The following is a 26,504-nucleotide window of genomic DNA, read 5'->3' as shown; positions in this document are numbered from 1 at the left end:
AGGAGAAGCTCTAGCCGTCTTTTTTTCTATCGAGATCATCATCTCCCAACAGATTCGTTCCGCATCTATCTTTACCGACTCGCGCAGTGTCGTCGAGGCCTTAACATCACTGAAACCCGGCAGAGAACTCAGTCATCTTATCTTTGCCATCAAGGACAAACTTAGGATGGCTGAGTCCTTCCATCTCGATATTACTATTGTCTGGATCCCTGCTCACGTAGGGATCCTAGGTAACGAAACGGCCGATCTCCTGGCTAAAAGAGCAATCAGTACGGGTGTAACTCTTTCTAACACCATACCCTATTCCGACCTCTTCTATCTCTCAAATGAAAGTCTCAAAACTTCCTTCTTAAACTGTCTCTCTAATGCATCTACAGGAAAAAATTATTTTAGACATTATTCTTCTCCCCCTTTCTACCCGCCCTGGTTCTACAACTCTGGGCTTGAGAGAGAGAGAATCACCACCATCTGTCGTATGCGTGCTGGGCACTACAATCTTAATGCCAACCTCTTTAAATACAAAATAGTCGCATCCCCCCTCTGTTGCTGTGGATGTCCACAACAGGACATTGAACATATCCTATGGGAGTGTCCTTCACTCGCTTCGAACCTCGCCTTCTCTCTTCTCTACAAGCCACACTCAAAAAACCTCCTCCCTATCATCTAATCTCTCTCTTAAAAGATCCGTCTCCTTCTATTGTCAACTCTGTTTTTTCCTTCTTACACTCTCACAATCTCAAAATTTAAATTCATCATGATTTCTGACCTCCCTTCCTCGCCTACAAAATTCTATATATATAACACATATTCCTCCTTCCTAGGCTTCATCCTCTACTCCATAGAAACTGAAACTGAAACTGTAAAACTGAAAAACTGAAAAACTGGACAAACTTTAGCTGCATATAAACCAGTCAAACAAAATTGGAAACCGAACCTAACGCATCAATCTTGAAACAACTTACCTCTGGCCGTAAGGGTCCGGATAGACCTGGCGCCACGAAATCTTAGAAGAAGAAGATATATGTGGCGTTCTGCCATACGCCACACAGGCGTAACGGCGTATAGCGCCGAGCGCCTGAGCGCACGGCAACCTAGGCGCGCAAACTAGTGCGCGGGAGCGCGAGCAGACATGCACCGATCTTCGCGCAAGTGAGATCCGGCAGGACCCGTATATAAGGCCGACCGCGGAAAGCCGAAATCGAATCTCAACTCGCAAGTCGCTACGAACGGATAAACCGCTCACAAGACGAACAAGCTCGAGTGTTCTTTTGGAGTTTGGACCTGACCAAACTAACTGGCACTAAGCACATCCGGACAACAGCGTACCATCCAGAAGCGAACGGAATGGTGGAGAGGTTCCATCGCCAACTGAAGGCCGCAATTAAATGCTACGAGACAGAGGAATGGACCCAAGTACTACCCGTCATACTACTCGGCATCAGGGCAGCCTGGAAGGAAGATGTAAACTCCACTCCAGCAGAAATGCTATACGGAGAGCCAATACGCCTTCCAGGACAGTTCTTGGATAGCAGCAGTTCGCCCAGGCAAGGAGAGGAAGACACTCTAGTGACAAGGCTGAGGAAGGCAATGATCCGACTACAACCAACAGTCAAGCATCATCGCCAAAAAGACCACCTCGTCTTCAAAAAGATGGAGACGGCATCACACGTGTTCGTGCGACACGATGCACCAGCCGGAGCTCTTCACTTGCTATACGACGGACCATTCGAAGTACTGAACCGAAGCGACAAAACGTATAAAATCCGAGTCAGAGGGAAGGCTGTCAACATCTCAGTCGACAGATTGAAGCCAGCCTACATCTTGGACGAAACGCCAACCCACGAGATGCCAAAGACTGACCCGGAAGCGACATCCAAGACGACAAGAGCAGGACGAACAGTACGCCAACCAGTACGCCAGATTCACAGCCAAATAGGACCAACTCTACCACAACCAGGGGGGTCCTGTGGCGTTCTGTCATACGTCGGGCTCAGGCGTAACGGCGTAAGCGCCGAGCGCCTGAGCGCACGGCAACCTAGGCGCACAAACTAGTGCGCGGCAGCGCGAGCATACAGGCGCCGATCTTCGCGCAAGTGAGATCCGGCAGGGCCCGTATATAAGGCCGACCGCGGAAAGTCGAAATCGAGTCTCAGCAAGTCGCTACGAACGGATAAACCGCTGACAAGACGAACAAGCTCGAGTGCTCTTTTGGAGTTTTGGAACTCCCCGTAACCGGCAGGTCTCGCCATACTTCTCCAGCGGAGCCGCATACCTCGGTCGACGCCTCGATCACCAGGAGCCATACGACAACAGCCGATGAGCGGAGGAGCCGAACCGGAGAGACGAGTTTCCTTCGAGCTCCTGCCTTGGAAGCTGCAGCCGATCGACCTGGAGCCATCCAGATTCACCAGGCCACCTCGACAACTTCTGGAAGTCTGGGACGTGCGCATCAGTAGGTACACATCGCCAACTGGACACTGGACAGTACCAGGAGCCCTCTCGCCTCTACCGCCTTCACCACCTGGCAGATCCACCAAGGCGACGCAGACTGCAGTGACGAGCAGAGTGCACCGAAGCACCCAGGTGACGCCTCTACCTCCGGCGACCACCGAACAAGGCACGCAGTCGGACTCGGACTGGGAGACGTCAACGCAGACCGCAGCCACGCAGACCGAGCCAGCTGCAGTGGACGAAAACAACAATCGTCCTAGGAATAAAGTGGACGCCAATAACAACCGTCCGAAATTCAAGCACTATACGAAGACCCTGCCAAGCCTATGTTACAGGGAGCACCTGTAATTTAAAACGGCCCTTTTCAGGGCCCCCTGTAAACGCCTGCAAATACAAACGGTCCTTTTCAGGGCCTATGTAAATACTGTAAATATACGTAGTTAAACTTTGATAAGTGTAGTCACTCCGAGGCGCACCTAATACTCTCCTGCGGCACCACCTCTCCTGTCAAAAAATTCAAGAACGCGAAATTAAGGCGGATACACAACGAACGAACCGCCATATATATATATATATATATATATATATATTTATTTATATATATTTATATTTATATATTTATATATTTATATTTATATTTATTATATATTATATTTTTATATTTATTATATTATATTTATGAAATAGAGAGATGAATTGAAAAGTTTAATATTACTGGCAATAACGAAAGAAATATTACTGAGATATTACTGAAACAGTCAAAATTATTAACTGATTCTTCCTATAAAATATCACTGATTTACAGCGCTGTACTTATAATTACTGTAATCAGTGATTATTTACTGTTTTTCAGTGATAATACACTGATTCACTTTTAGAGAGTGCTTTATTCGACAACATTATTAAATATATTATTATGCTAAGAGAAAGACGTCAAAATGCGGTACATGTCATGATGTCAGGAATCTGTGACATTAGATCGTCACTTTTACGTCATAAAAACGTCAATTCGTGACGTCAAGAATAGTCAGTGAATGACCAATTTGAAACGTCAAAATGACGTGTGCTTGCTACCTGAATGATTGCAATTGCAATAAATTAATCGATATATAGGTAGCAATTATTTGGATAAGTATTACATTCGATATGCATGGTCGATTCAAATAATTGATCTATAGGTATTACTTTCCGATTCACACATGAGGCGCATAAAGTGACAGAAAATGTATAATATGCGTGACATGAACTATACATTTTCTGTCACTTCATGCGCATCATGCGTGAATCGGAAAGTATATTATGTACCGATCAATTCATTCCAATTACAGTCGGTAATTTCTCGCATGATGCAAAAAAATTATACATCTCTCATCGTCACGAGAACACAACGCCTCTTTCGTCAAACGTGCGAACCGTACAAGAAAAATATGTAAAAAATGTAGTATAGCTAGCCACGACCAAGACGGTGACGTTTCTTAATTAAAAAGTTTCACATTGAAACTTTGCATCGTTATATTTCTGCTTATAGAGCAACAATAGAGCAAAAATAAAGACACTTTTCTCATATAAATCGAATCCTAGCAATTGATTAATTTCGTTTAATATTTTTTTCTATTTTTCTATTTTTCTATTTTTTACAAATTGTATTATTAGTATTACTTAATTTTAATTTTTCCCGTAGCATTTCATCGGAGCATCGTGTGGTTCGTATATTAGGCAGACGATACGCATTGACAGCTACGGAATTCAAATTCCTCGAAATTGGTATCAACGTGGGTCCGCCGAGTTACGTGGAGATTGTCATAGGAAATCATCGGGGAAAGGAACTGATATTATCTTTCGATACGTGGAAGGGACTCTGCGAGCAACGTCGCAATATTTTAAATCTCCTTCGACTCTCACGACATCTACAATTTTATAAGCGTTGGACCGTTAACAGTGCGAGTTCGTACAATTAACAACGCTAAACTCATAAGTCTCGAATCTTCAAACGTATGCATGATGATGGTCGAATCGACGTTACACCGTATGTTCGATCTCGATCAATGCATAGATGTAACTTTTGATCGATTAGATAAAATTATCCAAACAGTCGATGTCAAATTTACGCAATTCTCCAATATCGCGTCCACTGTAACGGATCCTAAAAAAGTATCAAATGTAATACGCGCGAGTGACGCTTTCAACAAGCATCAACTCGTCGATTGCGAGCTGGCGGCTTTAGCTTTTAGTTCATATAATATGTAAGACAAGAAAATATATAAAAACATGAATAAAGAGTTTTAAGTTTACTATATCATGGTGTACTTTCTTTGCGTTTGCCCATCCCAGCTTTCATGCTCCTTGCGAGAGAGTTATCATGAGAGAGCAAACACTAGGAAAGAAAGAGAGATAAGGATACGTCGAACGAAAAAATCTAGAATTACTTATATCGGGGGTGAGGGATGTACCGCGAAAGCGCAAAGCGACCCAACATCGGCGCTGATATTCGAGCGGCGGAAGCAAGGGTACAAAGCAGCCGAACGGCGCTGATATGTTAAAAATTCTTCCAAGAAAAAATCGCGGAAGACGATTCTGGGAGGTGTTTATATTGTTTGTTTATATTGTTTATAAATTCGCATGCTGCGTAATTCAATGAGAGAGAGATAAGGATACGTCGAACGGATAAAAAATCTAGAATTACTTATATATCGGTGGGAGTGGAGGTGGGTACCTATATTGGTGGCGAGGGAGGGGGGTGGGGTGTACCGCGAGAGCCATTTTGTTTTGCAAAAACATGTTCCAACACGTTAGGATATGTAAGACAATATTGCTTAAGGAATATCGCTGTTTATATTGTTTATAAATATTTTATCAACCGGGCATGTAATATAATATTGCGATAAAACATCTAACATGCGCCGCCTCCGAAATCCCCTCCGTCCCGCGTGACGTCATTCCCCCGCGCCACCGTAATCCCCGCGCGCCTCACCCCCCCTGAGAGGACCTGATTTAGAACCCGCCTATATATCCTACTGATGATACTGATATAATTAGAAATGCTCACAATTCAACTACAAAAACTTTATTAAATAACAATATTACTTTCTCTATACCTAGCACATCAAATAATATATTGATAAAAGTAAAGATGCAAATCGTAATGAAAAAGTTCTTTAAAAAAAAGATTTGTAAATATTAATACATCTTATACTACTCAATTACAAAATATCATAGAGTATTACATAGGAAAAATGAATATATGTTGTGTACATTGTGGTGCAAAACATTTTAATTTTGAAAATGTAGCTAATAAGGGTAATTCATTTAACGATTGTTGCAGTCATGGTTCTGTTATGTTAGACTCTTTACTACAACCTCCGTATGAACTTTATGAATTATTTATTGGAAATCATTCAAAATCAAATCATTTTTATAATCGTATTCGTGGTTACAATAACACATTTCGCGTCGTTTAATGCAAACATCAGATTTTAGTGCGTAAAGACGTGGACTTTATTGTTTTAAAATTCAAGGACAAATTTATTATCAAATTAATACTGTATTGTATCCTTCACCTAATGAAATGCCAAGTTATGGTCAACTTTTTATTGTGGATAATAATGAAGCGACAGTGTGTCGGTTACATCGAAATTCTAATCTTGATAAAGAAATTTCAATAGATTCAATAGATAATACAATGCGTACGAATAATATCTTTGCAGAATCATATCGAATGATGCATGAATTCAAATGCAACAACAAATAACTGAAAATAATAATATATGTGAGTTACAATTGGGATTTTTGACAAAGAAAGGCATTGATCGTGGCCGATACATACAATGTGCAAAGAGTAAATGAAGTTGCAGCTATTTTTTCTACTACGGCAAATGGTGAAATTCCGGAAACTTATGTAACAATATATAACAAAAATAATAAAACATTACAATAAGTCAATACAATGAATCCAAATGTAGAACCATGGATTTATCCATTATTCTATCCATATGGTAATCAAGGATGGTATGATAATTTATAACGTAAGAATTGTAATAAACGAGTAAGTGGAGCTGCATATGTAAAATATCGCATAGCTATATGTGATAATTTTAATATTTTCATTATGGGAATACGATTATTTCAACAATGGCTTGTTGATAGTTATATAAAAATTGAAAAAGATCGAATTAATTATTGTAAACAGAATCACAAACAATTACGAGCTGATAATTTTCAAGGATTAATTGATTATTTAGCAAACACCGCCAGTAATAATAATGCTCATATTGGAAAAATGATTATACTTCCATCGACATTTGTAGGCTCATCGCGTAATATGTTGCAACATTATCAAGATGCGATGGCTATTGTTCGGAAATATGGAAAACCAAATGTCTTTGTTACTATGACTTGTAATCCAAATTGGCGCGAAATTAAAGAAAATTTACTTCCAAATCAACAACCTGCAAATAGACCAGATATATGTGCTCGAGTATTTAATATAAAAAAAGATTTAATCGATATTATTGTTAGACAAAAAATTTTTGGTGATGTTTTGGCATGTGTTTATGTAATAGAATTTCAAAAACGTGGATTGCCACATATACATTTGTTGATTACCTTAAAACAGAATTATAAAATAGCAAATGCTGAAATAGTTGATAAATTTATTTCTGCAGAAATTCCTGAGTCTAATGAAAATAAAAGTTTACATAATATTGTAATGAAACATATGATTCATGGACCATGTGGAGATTGATGTTTGATAAATAATAAATGCTCGAAACATTTTCCAAAACCATTTCAATCTGAAACAATTATGGATGAAGATGGTTATCCGCAATATCATTGAAGAAATAATAGATTGCTATACGAAAGACCTGGACGATATGTTGTTGATAATCGATATGTTGTTCCATTTAATCCAACGCTCTTACTTTTATTCAATAGTCATATTAATGTTGAAATAGTTTCGAGTATACGATCTGTAAAATATTTATATAAATATATTTATAAAGGTCATGATTCTGCATCCGTAGTTATTGGAGAAAATGTAGATAAAACTATAAATCATGATGAAATTCAAGATTTTATTGAAGCTTGGTGTGTTGGACCCGTGGAAGCATCTTGGCGTATTTTAAGTAAACCTTTGCAAGAAAAAATCACGCTATATTTCGTTTACTAATTCATTTACCAAATGAACATAATGTAATAATCGATGATAATATTAATAATGATACGATAAGACCTGCTGTAGAACGAGTAATAATGTTATTAAATTATTTTGAATTAAATGCTCGAGATGAAGAAGCAAAACAATATTTATATAGTGATATTCCATTTCATTATGTATTTAAAAAAATTAAAATTAATGGCAGAATTATTAATCGCTGGGAGAGACGTCAAAGATACTTTAATTGTATTGGTCGTATGTATACCATCAGCCCGTCTCAGATAGAATTGTTTCATTTACGTATACTTTTACTACATGTTAAAGGAATTACAAGTTTTCAAGAATTAAAAAACAGTTAATAACGAAATATATCAAACTTTCACTGCCGCATGTTTAGCATTAGGACTTATAGAAGATGATGATGAATGGTATCGTGTAATGAATGAAGCAAAAGTTTGGATGATGCCAAGACGACTTCGAAATTTATTCGTACGAATTTTAATTCATTGTCAATCAGTTCATCCGAAAAAGTTATGGGATGAGTTTAAAAAAGATATGTCAGAAGATTATATAAGACGATTTGGATCTATAATAGGAATGAAAAAAGTTTATAATCATATTAATTTACTTCAAAAAGAAGGATCAAATATTGCTAATTTTCCTGAAATGGAACAAGAAATAGAGGAACAAGAAATAAATAATGAAGAACAGATTGAAGAAGATACATCAATAGGTATGCGACGATATGAACAATTACATACAGAACAAAAAGAAATTGTTGACTATTTTAATAACAACAACAAATAATAATAGTGAGAAATGTTTTTATATGATGGTCCAGGTGGGTCTGGTAAAACGTTCATTTATACAACCTTGTATTATCTACTTAAAAGTAGAGGCAAAATAGTTTCTACGATGGCATTTACCGGTACTCAACATTACTTCCAAATGGAAAAACAATACACAAAGTTTTTGGGTTATCTGTATCTCTTTTCAGCGATTCTACATCGAACATTAAAGTTCAATCTAAAGAAGCTAAAAATTTAAAACTTGTAGATGTTTTCATTATAGAAGCCCCTATGGCACCACGCTATGTATTAGAAATAATGGATCGAACATTACGTGATATAATGCAAAATGATTCATATTTTGGTGATAAAATTGTTCTTCTTGTGGGGATTTCAGACAATTATTACCCATTAAAGAAAAAGCGACGCGTTATGAAATTATAAAATTATCGATAAAATTTAGTATTCTTTGGAAGCAATTTAAGATATTTTCATTGACACAAAATATGAGAACTTTACCACAGGAAAAAGAATTTGCACAATTTTTACTAAATTTAGGTAATGGTTCTTTAAATGATCATTTAGAAAATATTTGTATTTCAGAAAAATGTATAGCAAATGCAAATTCGAACATAGTTAAAGACATGTATGAAGATATTATAAAACGTAAACAATATCAAATTATGACTAATTACGTTATATTATCTGCAAGAAATGTCGATGTTGAAGAAATAAACGAAAAAGTAGTAAATTTATTGGATGAAACGATAGAAAGAGTTTATACAAGTATACTCTTGAAACAACTGGAGATAATCAAGACATATATGAAGCAATTCCGATAGAATATCTCAACTCTTTAAATCCAACATGTCTTCCACCATATAAATTACATTCAAGAAAATACACTATTGTCATTCTTATTAGAAATCTTAGTATCAATGAAGGTTTATGTAATGATACAAGATTATTAATTTTAGATTTAGATAATAATTTACTGCGTTGTGAAATTTTAACAGGTAATAAAATTGGAGAAATTGTTTTTCTTAATCGTATCACTTTGTATTGCGAAAATATATATCCATTTACATTCAGAAGAAAACAATTTCCAGTAAAATTGACATTTGCTATGACCATAAATATATCACAAGGACAAACTTTCGATAAAATTGCAATTGATCTTCGAAAAGATATTTTCAGTCATGGACAACTGTATATCGCATTTTCACGAGTTCGTTCTTGGGATTCGTTGAAAGTTTATTTAAAAGATAATAATGCGAACAAAAAAATAAAAAATAAAAAATTATGTTTATAAAGAAATACTTGATTAATGAAACAAAACAAATTAATATATGACATATGATTATGTTATAATAATAATAAAAAATGATAAAATTAATTAATTAATTAAAATTAAATAAATAATTTCAATTTTAATTTTTTAAATTAAAGAATAACATTTATGTAATCATCCTAATAACATTTATGTATCATTCTATTAAATTTTCAAATTATTATAAAAAGTACACATATAATATATATTAAAGAATTTTAATTATAAATACAGAATTTTATTTTAATTATTAACATACATTAGAAAAACATTAATTGTACTAAACTAAGTTACATATATCATCGATTTTTTTCAGTAAAAACTTCAAGATACCAATAATTTTCGAATTATAATTGAGTAAAAATAAAGGTATTTCACAATCTAAATCTTATGGAAATAAATTATTAACAAAATCACATTCTTTTATTAATTTCAAGTAGAGTTTACTTTAATAAAATTTTAATTTAAAGCTTATTGTTGCAAAGATACATGGTAGCAAAAACTAGAAACATACAAAAAATCATAACTTTTCTCGATATTTTTGAAGAAAAAATTGTCGCCAAATGATCCCACGCACTTACCATTAACAAATAATATTAATATTTCTATATTTTTGCTTTAAATTTTTATTTTAAAAGAATTTTAACAGAAATTAAAATTATTTTTTTAAATAAATAATAAAGTTAATTAATATTAACTATTAAATTTTAACTTAAAAATTAAACAAATTTATTTTGACATAAGTAATTGTTTAATAATTAAATTTAAGTCGATATATATCGCATTGTTGTCTCTTTTCCATGTACATGATTAGTGGTCAAATTGAATAAGAATGAACATTGACCAATTTGATGACAGATTTTGGGTACGGTAAGTTATAAAAGTTTATAACAGAAAATGATAATAAAGCTCTCTTTAAATTCAAAACGTAAAGTGGTCAATAAGGCATAGAGAGCTGACGATTATTAAAGATTGTTAAATAATAATAATACTCTTTATTCCCTTGCGGGGTACAGATGCGGACCTATGCGCCGCTCACATCTTTTCTTATCTAATCTTACATCTACAAACTTAATCTACGCTCGAGAGAGAAAGAGACGCACTCCATTCATTTCATTCACTCTCTTCTCATTCATTCATCCTCCGTTTCCGCTGCATTTTCTTTTCTCACATTCAATCACTCCATCCTCCTCCATACTCCCTTTCCTCCCACCCTCTTCCATCCCTTCCCTTATTTTTTCCAAATCTTTCATCCATCTTTCCCCCTCACCTTCCTCCCCCAGCACCTCGTACACCATCTCTTGCCAGCCTCTTTCTATTCCCCAGTCTGTGCACTCCTCCCATATATGATCCCAAGTCTCCTCCCCCCCTTTACAAATCCTGCACTTCTTTCTTTCCTCCCTTTCCCAATATTTACCTCCCCTCATATCATCCCCTAATCTGAACCTTGCTACTCTTTGCCATCTTTCCTCTGACCATCCCTTCCTCAAATATTCCGGAACCCCCTTCCCCTTTACCTTACCGTACCATTTATTGAATTCCGATTTCCTTATTTTTTCCCATCTTTCTTCTTCCTGCCACCTTCTCTCTCTCCCCACCAAATCCTCCCCTCTCAACTCCCCTTTCTCCCTTAAACTCTCCACCTCCCTCAGCTTCCATCCCTTTTCCGCAAAAAATTCTCTCCTTTCCTCTTCCCACTCTCCCATCACTTTCTTATCCATTGCTCTCTTCTTTACTTCTCCCCAACATAACCTGGCTAATTCTCCCCCTCCTCCTTCCTCCAATTTCCTTTCATATCCCCACGCTCTCAGACCTGCTCTCCCTCTTAACTTATCCCTCTGCAACTCTTCCCTTACCATATATCCCGGCGTATACCTCCTCACTCCAACTACCCACTTCATGTATCTGTCCTGAACCCTCTCAATTTCTACCCTTTCCTTCCACCCCCATATCTCTACCCCATATCCCATAACCGCCCATACTAACTTATCGAACAACCACATTCTTCTTGCCCAATCCTTTCCAAACCTCCTTTTTCCTATCCCCCATACCTCTTTCATCACCACCACTCCTCTTCTCACTCTCTCTTTTATCTGTTCTACCTGTCTCCCGTTTGCTGTCAACGTGTACCCCAAATATCTAAACTTCTTAACCTCCTCTACTTCCCTCCCCTTCCATTTCCAAACCACTTTCTTCCACCTCCCTCCTCCCCTCCTGCATCTCATCACCTTCGTCTTTTCTACATTTACCTCCAATCCCTTCCTCCCCACATAGCTTTCTAGCACCCTTATCATTCCCTTCATCCCTCCCTCACTTTCCGCTACCACTGCCACATCATCCGCGTATGCAAGAGAATAAATTTTCCTTCCTCCTACTTTCACTCCTCCCCAGCCCCCTTTTTCCAGCTCCTCATCTATATCCGCTAACAACAAGGTGAACAAGCATGGACTCAACGGACACCCCTGTCTCACTCCTCTTTCAGTCCAAAATTTCCTCCCTTCTTTCTCTCCCACCCTCACTTTACTCACCGTCTCCCTCAATATCTCTTCACACCTCTCTACCAGACCCTCTCTCACCCCTCTTTTTCTCATACCTTCCAACAAAATCCCCCTATCCACCGAGTCAAAAGCCGCTTTCATATCTATAAACATCATCACCAATTTTCCTTCCTTCCTTGCTATCTCCCTGTTTATTAAATAATTCGCCACATATATCTGATCAATCGTTCCCATCCCTTTTCTGAATCCTGTTTGACTCGGCGGTAATATCCCTTTCACTTCCACTTCCTCCCTCAGCCTCTCTGCCAGCACTGCCGCATACACCTTGTATGCGGTCTGTGTCAAAGTCACCCCTCTATACTCCCCCACCTTATCCCCTTCCCCCTTCTTTACAATTGGCACCACTATTCCTTCTCTCCATTCCTCCGGCCATCCTTCTCCCCTCCATACTCTATTACAAATCTCCCACAACCACTCTCTTACCTCTTCCCCTCCATATTTCCACACCTCATTTACTATACCATCCCCTCCCGCCGCCTTTCTTTCCTTCAATTTTCCCAACACCCTTCCTATTTCTTCTCTACTAATCTCCCCTTCCCCCTCATATCCCCTTCCTCTACTCCCTCCTTCCCTTGTTACTCTCCCGTCTCCTCCTAACACCTCTTTAAAATATCCTTCCCATTCTTCCATTTTAATCCCTTCTTTTACTTCCCTCCTTCTTTTCCTTTCTCTGTTTACTACCTTCCATACCTGCCCCTCCGTTTTTACCAGCTCAATTTCTTTCTCCCATCTTTCTCTCTCCTTCCTCTTTTTCTCCTCACATAATTTTCTATACTCCTTCTTTATTACCTTATAATTTTCCCCTTCCCCTCCTCCCCTCCTCCATCTCCTAAGCTCCTCCTTCAATTCCACTTTCATCCTCCTGCACTCCTCATCCCACCATCCCTTCCTCTTCCTCCCTCCCCTTCCCTCCTCCACCTTTTCCAGTGTCTCTTCCACTCTCCTCCTTAACCTCTTCCATCCCTCTTCCGCCCCCTCCCATCCCTCACCCTTTTTATCAAAAAATTCCTCAAATTTCCGTCTTCCTTCGTCTGTCCAAATACCCTTTCTTCCTCCTTTCTTTCTACTCTTCCTCATCTCTCCCTTCTTACCGCCCCCTTCCACCCATACCGTAATTGGTTGATGGTCCGAATCCACCCTATCTTCTACCCTCATCTTTTTAACCCTTTCCCTCGTCTCTTCATTCCCCAACACATAGTCTATTACTGTACCCCCCCTCCCTCCTGTGTACGTCCATTCTCTCTCCTCATCCCCTATCACACTCCCATTTAATATTGACCATCCTACCTCCTCTAGAAATCTACACAATCTCCTCCCATCTCCATTGATCTTCCCATCCTTCGACCTTCTCCCTTCTTCTCCTATATTCTCACAGTTTTCGTCTACTCTCCCCCCCTCCCTTCCTGTCCTCGCATTAAAATCTCCCCCTATTAGCACTCTTACCCCTTCCTTCTCGTCCTCCATCCAATCCCTCAATTTTTCCATTTTCTCTTCCAGATCCCTGTTCACATATACCCCCACTATCCTCCACCACTCTCCTCCCAAACACATTTTCCCAGTCATTATCCCTCCTTCTATTCCCTGACTCTCCTCTCTTTCTACCTCAATTTCTTCTCTTCATCCCAAAATCATCCCTCCCATAGCTCTCCCCTTTTTATTTCTTTTTTCCGCCTCCTGCACTTCCCAAATATAACCTTTTGGGAGCCACCTTCTTACCCTTTCCCATCCTTTCTTCCTTAATCACGTCTCACTCAGAGATATTATGTCCCATTCCCTTAATCTTTCCCAAAAATCTTTATCCTTATTTTCTAAACCTGCCACATTCCAAAAACCCACTTTGTACATTTTTCTTAAAGATTGTTAAATATATATGTGTATTAGTGAATCATAATTACAAGATTGATATATAATTTTGATACAGACAATTATAAAAATTTTTGATGACATGTGCGGACGTTTCGACTTATTTTTAAGTCCTCTTCAGCGCAGGTTTTTTGAAAAAAAGAAAATATAAAAAAGGAATAATAACTGAGATGAAGTGTTAGAAAATTCGCATATCTAGAAGTCATAAGGCTTTTACGTAGAGAGATGCAAGCTGGAAGTGATCTTAAGGTGATGAGACTCCAATCGCATCTGTTGTGCCTATCATATTGTAAATGGCTTATAGACCTTAAAGTGGATGGCTCCAAACGAGGTGATGCTCATCATCAAACTCAAACGGTCGGCAGACATATCCTTGTGAAACAAATCTACTCTTATTTAGGTTAATTGGCCCAAATTTGAGCGTGCTCCCAAGGAAATCTGTAAGATCGCAAAAAAATTAATGACTTGTCTCCTCGAATTGCAAGTGCTCAAAAATGTGTAGATAATTTAACAATGTATAAATAACTAATTAATTTAAAATAGTGATTAAATGAAAGTGGATGGTGAAAATTAATGATAATCAAATGTAGATAGTGAAAGTAACAAGTCAATAATGTAAAACAATGATGATCAACTATCTCATAAAACTATGGATAAATGGTCAAGTAACAATCCAATTCCTGACAGTTTAGTAATTAGATCAATTAAACTCAATCATGAACAAAAAACAAAAAACGGTCACAAACCTGTGAGGAATTGAATCATTTCACGAATATAAAGTTATCAAATGAAAGTATTGTGATGAATGCACTTACATTGCCGCGATGAACATAATTGAACAAACATGTATCCTAAGAGTCACCAATGAGAAAATTATGTTAACGGTCCTAAATAATACTTTTAACCATAACTTTCTCTTACAAAGGCCAGATTACAAATGACAAATCTAACGAACTGTTAGTCGTTTAAAATTCTATGTATGACCTCAGACATTGGGAAGTTTGTTTATTATATCATTGTAAATATCTGGAAAACACTCTGTATCCGTCTGTAAATTTAAGCCGTTATGCTGTCGTTTAATGCATATCATTTCTGAAATTAATCTTTTGTTATAAAAAGATTCTTTGTTTAATATTTTCACGTCATCCCATTTAAATTCGTGATCGAAATTCAACCTGTGCTCGGTAATAACCGACTTATTAGTTGTACATCTATTTATGTGTTTCTTATGTTCGTTAATCCTTGTACCTAGCTTCCTACTTGTCTGTCCGACATAAGTTGCGTCACAATTATCGCATTCGATTTTGTATACGACATTTTTGTTAGAATCTTTCGGGATAACGTCCTTATGAGATCTAATGATTGCATTAAGTTTGTTTAGGCTATAGTATGATAGCGTGGTATTCGTGTCTTTCAGGTTGTATCTTAAATTATCCGTTAATGACGGTAGGAAAGGAACCGTGAAATATGATGGTGTTTCATTTTCTATTGCAAATTTAGACGTAGATTTTCGTGTCGAAGAGTGGAGTCTATGATTAATCGTGTCAAAAATAAGTTTGAGAGGATAACCATTTTTGAGTAGGATCTCAATAATGAGCTTAATATTCTTTTGGAGAAAAATCGGATGTGCCAAAATAAAAGCTCTGTCCACTAGGCTAATTATTGTGCCTCTTTTTTGGCAACCAGAATGCTGTGAAAGGAAATTCAGATATCTGCTGGAAAATGTTGGTTTATGGTACCAATCAAAAAATAGTTTGTTGTTATTCGATATGATCATAGTTTCTAGAAAGCTCAGAGACTTGTTAACTTCAACTTCCAATGTGAATTGTAATCTCGAGTTAAATGAGTTAAAAATTGTTAGTGTATGGTCAGTGAGGTTGGAAGGACAAGCAGTGATTATGTCGTCAACATACCTGAAGAAAAAAGGTGATGTGAAATTAATACTATTTAAAGCTCTAGTTTCAATATCTTGTAAGACAATATCTGCTATAATTGGTGAAAGGGGTGATCCCATTGGAGTTCCGTACATTTGTTGATAAAAAGTATTATTGAATGTAAAAAAGGTAGAATTTAACACCATTTTCACTCCTAACATAAACTCTGATTTCGGAAGTTCAATGTTATCTTTAATGTAATCCCACCTGTTTGAAACGCTATCAATCGCGAGGTCTATGGGAATATTGGTGAAGAGCGATATGACGTCTAGGGAGACAAGCTTGTAGTTATTCTCTAAATGTACATCTTTCAATTTTCTTACTAACTCAAAACTGTTTTTTATATGGCTGTGTGCTGTAGGAAAACTTTTAATCATGTTTTCATGTAGAAATGCTGCTAGTTGATAGAGAGGACTATCGATAGACGAGACAATTATTCTAAACGGACAATTAGGTTTATGTACTTTTGATAAGCCGTAGGCTCGTGGAAGAGAGCCTTCGCTGTATGATAATGAGCGGTATATCTTAGGTGTGATGTAACCATTATTTTTCCATCTAGTAAGTAACGTCCGTAAGTTCGAAATCAGTTTATTAATAGGGTTTTTTTCCACAACCATATAAGTCTCTTTATCTTGGAGCAACTCTTCAATTTTGTGGATGTAATTATCCTTATCAAGTGCAACTGTGATGTTGCCTTTGTCAGCTCTGGTAATAATGAGATTCTGGTTGTCATTAAGAAAATTTCTCGTGACCTTGTTGAGATGTAAGAGCCATTTATGAGTCTTGGTGAGTGGATATTGGTACGAAGGTATAGAGTTAATCACCCTAGTAAACTTATTCCTGACCGCACTGCGTTTATCATGTGGAAGTTTTACAAGGTTATTTTCAAAATTGATTATAAATTCTGTTGTTAATTTGGTCTTATTTGTTACCGGTAAGCTGAAGTTTTCACCCAATTGTAGGAAGCTTTTGATATTATCAGGAATTTGTGTTGATGACAAATTAATGAACCACTTGTCGTTAATGTTAGAAACGTCGTATTTAAAATTGGAAAACGAAGACGGATGAATGTCAATGACAATTTTGTTGTGATTATCATTAACAATCTCATGTGAGTAGATGTAGTAGGCCGGTTCTAACCCAGGTCCTCTGAGGGAGGTGAGGTGCGAGGGGATCTCAGCGGAGCAGGGGTATGACGTCACGCGGGGGTTGGGGGGGGGGTCACGTTAATGACAAGCATAAACAAAAGAGCGGTATTCTTTTGAAAAGGATTAGGCCTAATCCTTTTTTGGGTCTAATCCTTTTTATTGTTCTTTTATTTTATTTTATTGTATTTTATTATATTTTGAAAAAGATTTTGGGGACCTAATCTTTTTTATTGTTCTTTTATTTTATTTTATTGTATTTTATTATATTTTGAAAAAGATTTTGCGGACCTAATCCTTTTTATTGTTCTTTTATTTTATTGTATTTTATTTTATTTTTTAAGGAAAAATTTTATTTTTTAAGGAAAAATTTTAATAGCGCTAATGATCGGCTGCTTTGTCTGGGGATTACTCGATTAGACACAATACAATTGGACACAATTGGCTTTGATTGACTAATCGGAGGTGTCTCCCTCGTTTACATATCAGCGCCGATTCGGCTGCTTTGTACTCTCGAGGTACACCCGTAATAGATAATTCCAGGTTTTTTTTTCCCGTTCGACGTATAAACAATAGAGATTAAGCGGAAAAGCTTTCAGAGATTATCGGGGGACACAAAGAAAATTTTTTCTTGCAAATGGGATACTATAGAAAACCTTTTATACTCTTTTTTTTTTTTTTTTTTTTACTCTTATACATATTTTTATGACTTTATTTCATAAACTTACATTTTTGAGATATTTCAGTCCAACCTTTTCAAGCAATCTATGTAATACAATAGCGCATTTTTTCTACGATCCTAGGTACATTTGCAAGAAAATTTTCTTTCGTGTCAACCCCCAACAGTCTCTGAAAGCTTGTTGGTCGAATATAAGAAGGATCGAAGCGCAGCAGATCATAGTACATCATTTGAAAACGCATCGACACGTCGGTAGCAAAAAATAGTGTTCTCTCGGAAAGTGTTTTGTCAGAAAAAAGATAGTGTTCTGTTAGTCTTCTGTGATATATATATATTGTGTGATAATACATAAAATGGAAAACGAAGACGAAGATCACGTGTTGTCGTCCGACAGTGCCTGTATTAGTGACTGCAGTGAGGATAGTGATTCTGCACTAGTCAGATCAAAAATAGTATCTATCGCAGAAATTAATGCATTAAGCGGACAAAAAAAATATTGCACGATATCCTTTTATTACTCGACTGGCGGCGCTTTAGCAGTATGTGCGTCCTGCATGATTGCGTTGCAAGGTGTAGACGCCCAAATGATGTATGCCGTACGAAAACATGTGATTCAGACATTGGATGCAACGGATGGGCGATATTGTTCTAATTGCAGAGATCCGTTATATCTAACATTTCCGTGCAATATGTGTCCACAATGCACGTGAAAAAAAACATTAAAAAAGTGTCCACAATGCACGTTGTGAAAAAAAACATTAAAAAAGTGAATAAGACTAAAGTGTGCGAGCAACGGAATAAAAAATTAATGAACATGTCGGTGGTGGAATATTTAAGAAATCGTGAACTTGGCGGAAGAAATTCTCCAATCGCGACCTCCCATCTAAAATCGTATATAAAGATTAGAAAGAGGGATATACGAATTAGAAAGAGGAACAAATTAGAGGCAACCATTTGCCGAGATTGCTGTTTGCCAGGCGGAAATCGAGAAGCGTGTTCCGAAAGGATGCGAGGAATCCATCAGCATAACTATCTTGAATATATGATCAGTTATGATTCTGATTCGGATTCTGATCAATAATTGGAGGTAGGTCGCATGTGTAGGTATTTATTATCAAATTATTCAAATAATTAATAAATTTTTTTTTATGTGCAGAAAGAGTCACCACTCTTCCACCGGCCGCCCCACCATCGCCTCTCATCGCCGCCCCACCATCGCCTCTCATCGACACCACCACCACCACCATATCGTCGTTGCCATCGCCCTCCTATTATATTATATATTATATATTCAATTATATATTATTCATTTTATATTTTTTGTATTCTTTTTTATACTTTTATAATTGTATTATATAATTGTATATATTACGTATTTTAAATTCTTTAAAATTTCATTTTGCACACTATGTATATAATACACATTTATATTTTAAATTCTTTAAAATTTCTTTTGCACACTATGTATATAATACACATTTATATTTTAAATTCTTTAAAATTTCTTTTGCACACTATGTATATAATACACATTTATATTTTGTATATTTTAAATTCTTTTGCACACTATGTATATAATACACATTTTATTTTATTAAAAATTAATTAATATAAAAAATCTTATTTATTTTCCAAATTCCTCTCTCCCTCTCTTTTCATTGCTCCATTTATTACTAAATTATAAGAAAACTATTAAAAAATTATATTAAATTATCAAAAATATTTTCATTGTGTGATATCTCTTCTCTCACGTGCACCGTATCACTTCTTCTGTCTCTTTCTTTCTTTCCTAGTGTTTGCTCTCTCATGATAATTCTCTCGCAAGGAGCTATGCATGAAAGCTGGGACGGGAGAGCGCGCCAAACGCAAAGAAAGTACACCATGATATAGATTTATAACTATTTATTCTGTTTATATATTTAGTATACAAATATAATTTTTGTCTTACATATTAAGAATTAAAAGCTAAAGATGCCAGCTCGCAATCGACGAGTTCATGCTTGTTGAAAACATCACTCGCGCGTATTACATATGATACTTCTTTCGGATCCGTTACAGTGGACGCGATATTGCAGAATTGTGTAAATTTAACATCAACTGTTTGGATAATTTTATCTAATCGATCAAAAGTTGCATCTATGCATTGATCGAGATCGAACATACGATGTAACGTCGATTCGACCATCATCATGCGTACATCCGAAGTTTCGAGACTTATGAGTTTGACGTCGTTAATCGTACGAACTCTCACTGTTAGCGGTCCAACGCTTATAAAATTGTAGTCATCTTTAGAGTCGTTCCGAAGTAAATTTTGAATATTGCGACGCTGCTCGTAGAGTCCTTTCCATGTTTCGAGAGATAATATCAGTTCCTTTCCTCGATGATCTCCTATGGCAATCTCCATGTAACTCGGTGGACCCACGTTGATACCAATTTCGAGGAATTTGAATTCCGTAGCTGTCAATGCGTATCGTCTACCTAGTATACGAGTCGCACGACGCTCCAACGAAATGCTATAGAAAAATTAAAATTAAATAATAGTAATAATAATAAAATTATAAAAATAGAAAAAAGTCAAATGAAACTTACTCGTCACATTTGTTCTCAAACGAAGTTTTATTACGACTCGGCACGTAATTATTATTCACGCGTCTTCTGACGTCGCTGCCGCTACTGCTTCTTTCGACGTAGTACATTTCTTTGAAGGTTATGAAAAGTGAACCATGAGCGGTTAACGCGAGACTGATCGTACAGGAATTAACCGGTTATACGTGACGCTCATCTTCCAAAAGTATGATGTAGTGGGGGGGGGGATCAATGCTTCTAACGCTTTGAATTTTAGGAGAAGGGTGAAATAACGCTCAGATAAAATATTCTTAGAAACGCAAGGAAAGGTCTAGGGAGGAGGAAATAAGAGATAAAACACATATTAATGTTTACATATTTGTTTTATTTTCTTGCAATTTTTTCTGGCGTTGCGACCACCAATTAAATATTTTAAATACATTTTGTAATGCGCAATTCTTAACATGTTTTCCACATCGCATACTATTGATAATATCTAATTTATTTAAAGCATCAATATCTTCGTAATCTGCATCCAAGGTTTCAATAATAATATAGCCATTTCCCGCATCGTCTAGTATATCGGTCAACCATTTTCGCTTTTCAAGTCCTTTAACGTATACGACAGACGATTCTTCTTCTTCTTCTTCGTGTATCGTACCAACGACAGCTGTTGTAATCGCACGCTGAGCCAAGCCATACGGAATGTTTCCGTCTTCCCATTGTAATCCGTGATGATTTCTAATCAGCCATGAGACTTGACATCGCTCAGATTTTGTAAGCGTGTGCCACGGTACGGGACTTGCGAAAAAGTAATGCGATAGAACGTATCCCTTTCTCAAGACTGCCGCTTCCTTCACGACAAAATTTTTCCCAATGATAAATCCTTGCAGATCCACAAACGTTGGTACGGACATGATGAGATCTCTATCTCTCTCTTCGATACGCCAGTCGAGAGGAATGACAAAACTCTAAAACCATCTCGCAAGACTTTGATTTATATCATGCTCCTCTTCCCCCTCTCTCTTGTGTCGATGTTATCGCCTAGGTGATTTTGCGTACAACGTTGGTCAACGGATTGTATTGGATCATGCGATCGTGTATGATGAGACAGTACGCAGTGGTATTCGGCGGCACATTCTCCTTACACTCGAATTCCAATCTCACATCCACAGTTGCGCTCTTAACCGATTCGTTTTGTCGAGAACAATCGATAATCACGAATGGACCGTGTTGCATAAACTTCAGGATGTCGAGACTCGGCTCGAAATACTCGTGTCCGTAATAATTCTTGCAGAAGCGTGCGTACGTATCATATAGAATGGCATATCTGCTTTTATCTAAATCCAGATTCATATCGTCATACGGATAATATTCCGAATTCAGATAGAGTTTCACGTTGATCAATTTGCAGTCGTCGAATCGACTCACATCCTTAGACATGACATTCTTCCGACCTGTCTGCAGAGCGAAGATAACGTATCGTGGTTTCTCCAGCTGAGTCGCAGTCTTAATGGCCCACGAATGCTTGGTTGTAAGCTGCAATAGCGGATACTCGTACAGATCCCATGAGCGAAAAGCCATGCTGAGATATCGTCCGCTTTCCAGAGCACGCAGCATCGACAACTTTTTGATTTCGCTCAACAGCACGTGAGGCATTCGCCATTGTATCTTGAATATGTCGATCACAGGCTCTTGCGCTGAACTTCCATGCAGACAATTGTTGTCGTTGCGCGATCGTATCAAGATCAATTCGTGACGAGCGTTAATCACCACGCGTTTGTAATCCTCGCAAAATCCCAGCAACATGTAGAGCGGTACGCAAAAATTGAAATGTCCATGCGTGTAGGTAAACGGCTCCCAGCCAGCATTTTTCAAAATCATCTCTCTATCGGATGATACTGTTACATAGTTTTTGAGCGCAGTAGTTATTCCTACGTTTCTATTGCGATCAATCTCAACACCGTCGAGTTCGTATCGAATCTCATCGAACATGAATGCGACGAAATTATTTCCCAGTATCACTTCATTTTCTCCTTCAGCTGGTGGTTTGTTTTTCGTTAGTTTTCCCTCGATGTATAGGAAACTCTCATGCGGCAGCGTATACAGATCCTGTTGTTGTATGGGTATTCTTATCTCGTCATTGTGTCCGAACGTTGTATTGGCGAACGGGTTGTACGTGTGAGTCTCGATCTTGACGATACGATCGTCAAAGATAGGTTCGTCACCGATGTTGAGGATATCGGTCATCGTTCAGCTGTTTCGCACCGCGAATCCCAAAGATTGCAAAAACGCAACGTTCGATGTGTTGAGTTTCTTTTTCTCAGATGATTGGATATTAGCGAACGTCGATGTTGTTGTTGTTGTTGTTGTTGGTGTCACTGATTTCGTAAAGATTGTATTATCTCTCACGTCTTTCGATCCGTTCAACACGAGCATCTCATACGTCGCATACGTACGTTATCGCTGCAACCGTCGTACGTGCAATCTTACGGTGATCTCTTCTCCTCGAAAATCGAGCAATCGTCCGTTTTGGTCGACAACGCGTAACGTTAAATCCGTAATGCTCCGTGCGATGATCGGCAGGTAAATGATCTGCGCTGGCGTTTCCGATATCTTATATCCCGGCGGTACCCTCGGTGAAAATTCATGTATCGTATGAACGAGTTTGCCGTTGTTGTACGCACCCGCGGTCACGTTACATTCTACGCGGATAATATTAACGTTGATAATGTTAATCGGCATGTTCGATTCGTACCATTTTCCTGACTCGAGAATACGATTCGAGAATCCTAGCAGCGATCCAATGTTGCCGGGTTTGCTAAAGTTTAATCTGTATGCGCATTTGATCTCGCTCCTCATCGTATTGTAATTAGTGCGGAACACTATCGGATATTCGTCATCTTCATTGACACCGTTGTCATCTTCATTGACACCGTCGTCAATGTGTTTCATATTGTAATTAGTGCTGAACACTATCGGATATTCGTCATCTTCATTGACGCGATGTTGCCGTGAAATTTCACGTTTCAAAAATTCATGTATATCTCGCAACTCATACGATCCCTCGGGAATCGTAATTTCCGTGTCGTCTTTGCCAAAGTAAAATTTATTATTCGAGGAATTCACATTCGGTATCGTGTGATAAGTCTCAAAATCCGTTAGACCGAGTTCGTATGCATCGTCATCCAAATCTACGGCGGGAAAGAAGTTTGCCGTGAGAACGCTACTCTTCCCACTCAATGTGAATGTCATAGACATGTCGGCAAAACTGTTTAACGAATACTGAGTTAAATAGCGCAATATCAGTCTTTAAATTCGCACGCATCGACCGTTCGAAGAAACTGCAAGCACAATTGTCCACAGATGCTCTGATCGTAAGTTTGAACAGGTGTGTAATTGTACTGTATCTTCGTTACGTTTCGTCCGAAATATCGCACCAGTTCATTCGGTGGTCGAAGATTGCCGAAACTGTCGAAATATATAACGCGATTTCCCCTCTTTGCGTACGCTACCCAATGAGTACCTGGTCCTTCGACGCTATCCAAATTTACGATGCCGCTCTCGTTTTGATAAATACAACCGATCGGTAAAGAGTTGCGCATGAAAACACCTCTAAAATATGGAATGCGCATACGTTTTGCTAGTTGCAGCAATTGTATGTTGGTAGTTGCACCCTGCGGCATTTTTAGCGTCTCTTTGACGTTTTTTTTTTTCTCGGTGAGGCTCCTCGTCCGTGTTTGTAAGGAGCGAGATATAATCCATGACCTTCCATGGCGCGATTGTGACGTAGCATCTCCTGCAACTGACGTTGCGCGGCTTTTCTGTCGTTCACCACCTTCGCTACACCAGCCGCTCCACCGATCAGGGATCCGAGCGCTCCCAACATTGGTAGAATCGGCAATATGCCGCCGCATTTCGCTACCGGAAGTATCCGTTTCTTCGCCGTTCTTTTCTTCGTCTTCGTTGTCTTCAGACCCATACCGAGCTTCGTCTTAGCTTTCATCGCTGTCCAGACAGCTGTAGCTGCAGCTCTCTCACCAAGAGTCGAATCTCTCGCAACGATGCGATTCCGCGCTTTTTCGGCGAGTATCCTATCCGCAGCGTGTCTCTCGGTGAGATCGTTGCTTCGAGAGTATGCTATATCGTGTTCGCGACACGCAGCGTCCAATGGATTTATACCTCGATCACCTCTGGCTAATCGCTTTTCCAATCGTGTACCTGGCCCGCAAAACTGATAGCCGGGAATATGTAATTCGATCGGAAGTGCGTTTATCGCGTGATTTAATAGGCCTCTACCTATTTTCGTTGACATTCGCTGCAATTCTTTATCAATGGCGCCGGACCGTCGATGTGCGTTTCCTGCCACGGCTGATTGTAGTGTTTGTAACAGCGACGATACGTCTGAACCTCCGGATCCGCCTTTATATATTCTGGAAGCTTGTCCCACACGTAGTGAACGTGATCGCCGCACATTCGCAACAGAACTGCTTTCGACACAAATTGTAGCTGTTCGACGCTCAAATCGCAAATGTCGGAAGGACTTGATAGCAGAATGAACATTTTTTCTTTACTGAGCGACTCGTGATTTCGCGCACCTATAAATAGGCAGGCGTTCGATCCAATCAACAGTGTTGAAAAAAATGAGATTCGTACGACAACCTTTGACGATTTACGTGAGAAATTGCGATAGCAGATTACGATTAATGGGGGGACAACGCGGAGATGCGCAGGCACGGTACGATGCTACCGACTACTATACGCGCGATCATATGCGGACCCTCGAATTGTGGTAAAACCAACGTTCTGATAAGTCTACTGGAAGTCCGCACGGTGTACGTTTCGAGAATGTGTACGTGTATTCGAAATCGTTGCAACAGCCAAAATATCAATATCTAGAGAATTTGTTGACGCCGATCGACGAAATCGGCTACTTTACGTTCTCGAATAACAGTGACGTCATTCCACCGAGCGAGGCACATCCAAACTCGATTTTCGTCTTCGATGACGTGGCATGCGACAAGCAAGATACGATAAGAGAGTACTTCTCAATGGGTCGTCACTCGAACGTCGACTGCTTCTATCTTTGTCAGACGTACGCGAGAATACCAAAACATCTTATACGCGACAACGCGACCTGCTGATCTTGTTTAAACAGGATGGTACCAACTTGAAACACGTGTACAACGATCATGTGAATACCGACATGTCGTACGAGGATTTCAGTGAATTATGTCGTACTTGTTGGCAACAAAAGTATGGATTCCTAGTGATAGATAAGGACAGCTCGCTTACGAACGGGCGATACAGAAAAAGGATTTAACGTGTTCGCGATACCGCAAAACGATTAGTCGCTGCCAACATTTTGTCGAGAAGGGTGAAAACGCTCGACATTCCGTCAACATGGCTGAAAGCGATAATATTCGTGAGCGTGAAAAGATTGCGAAGGAGATTGAGAAAACGAGCGAATCGATCCGCAAGAAACATCGCGCGTTTTAAAGACCGGTAAGATCGACGACGATATCGCGGTCAAGACCCATTTTAGACCTATTACGAGCCACTACAAAAAATCGCCGACAACTCTAGCTTTTATCGCGATGAAAAATGAGCCGGAGAGTAACACTGGCGCTATAATTAAAACATTACCCATCAAGCGGTATAAGGAGAAAGAGGAGGAGGATGAGCAGGAGGAGGAGGAGGAGGAGGATGCGACACCGAAAAAGAGGAAACGATTGAAGGCTAAACGTTTATTGACGCCGCGTACATTGGATGAACCGCTGCTAACCTCTACACCGCTGCTAACCTCTACACGCTGATAACCTCCACACCGTCCGGGACAAACGAGAACCGTACAATCCAGGATACCCAAATTACTTGATGAGATCGAAGAAGTTTCTCGAAAAATCCCAAAAAAACCTGTTTCAAGAGGAAGTTTTTCGAAACCACGGCAACCCGCTCGAAACATCCGTTCGAAACAGATTACAAACGTCGGAAGGTCAAAAGTGTTACGAGAAACACTTGGGATCACTGGGACAA

The 26,504-nt window shown here is 38.5% G+C and overlaps 1 protein-coding gene across 1 annotated transcript; it reads left to right on the top strand.

Annotated features, from left to right (window-relative positions):
• Nucleotides 1-1,344: 1,344 nt before the first annotated feature.
• Nucleotides 1,345-2,052, top strand: LOC105250140. The gene has a single exon (XM_020027205.2). The coding sequence runs from the start codon at nt 1,345-1,347 to the stop codon at nt 2,050-2,052; it is 708 nt and encodes a 235-aa protein (XP_019882764.2).
• The last annotated feature ends 24,452 nt before the right edge of the window (nt 2,053-26,504 follow it).

This window comes from Camponotus floridanus, unplaced genomic scaffold, assembly GCF_003227725.1.
Source record: "Camponotus floridanus strain SB8 unplaced genomic scaffold, Cflo_v7.5 scaffold34, whole genome shotgun sequence".
NCBI lineage: Eukaryota > Metazoa > Arthropoda > Insecta > Hymenoptera > Formicidae > Camponotus > Camponotus floridanus.
The sequence above is the reverse complement of the archived record's forward strand: the minus strand, read 5'-3'. Positions and strand labels throughout refer to the sequence as shown.

What these genes read in the sequence shown, in the direction of transcription:
- LOC105250140 (XM_020027205.2), top strand. Translation starts at nt 1,345, where the DNA reads ATGGTGGAGAGGTTCCATCGCCAACTGAAGGCCGCAATTAAATGCTAC.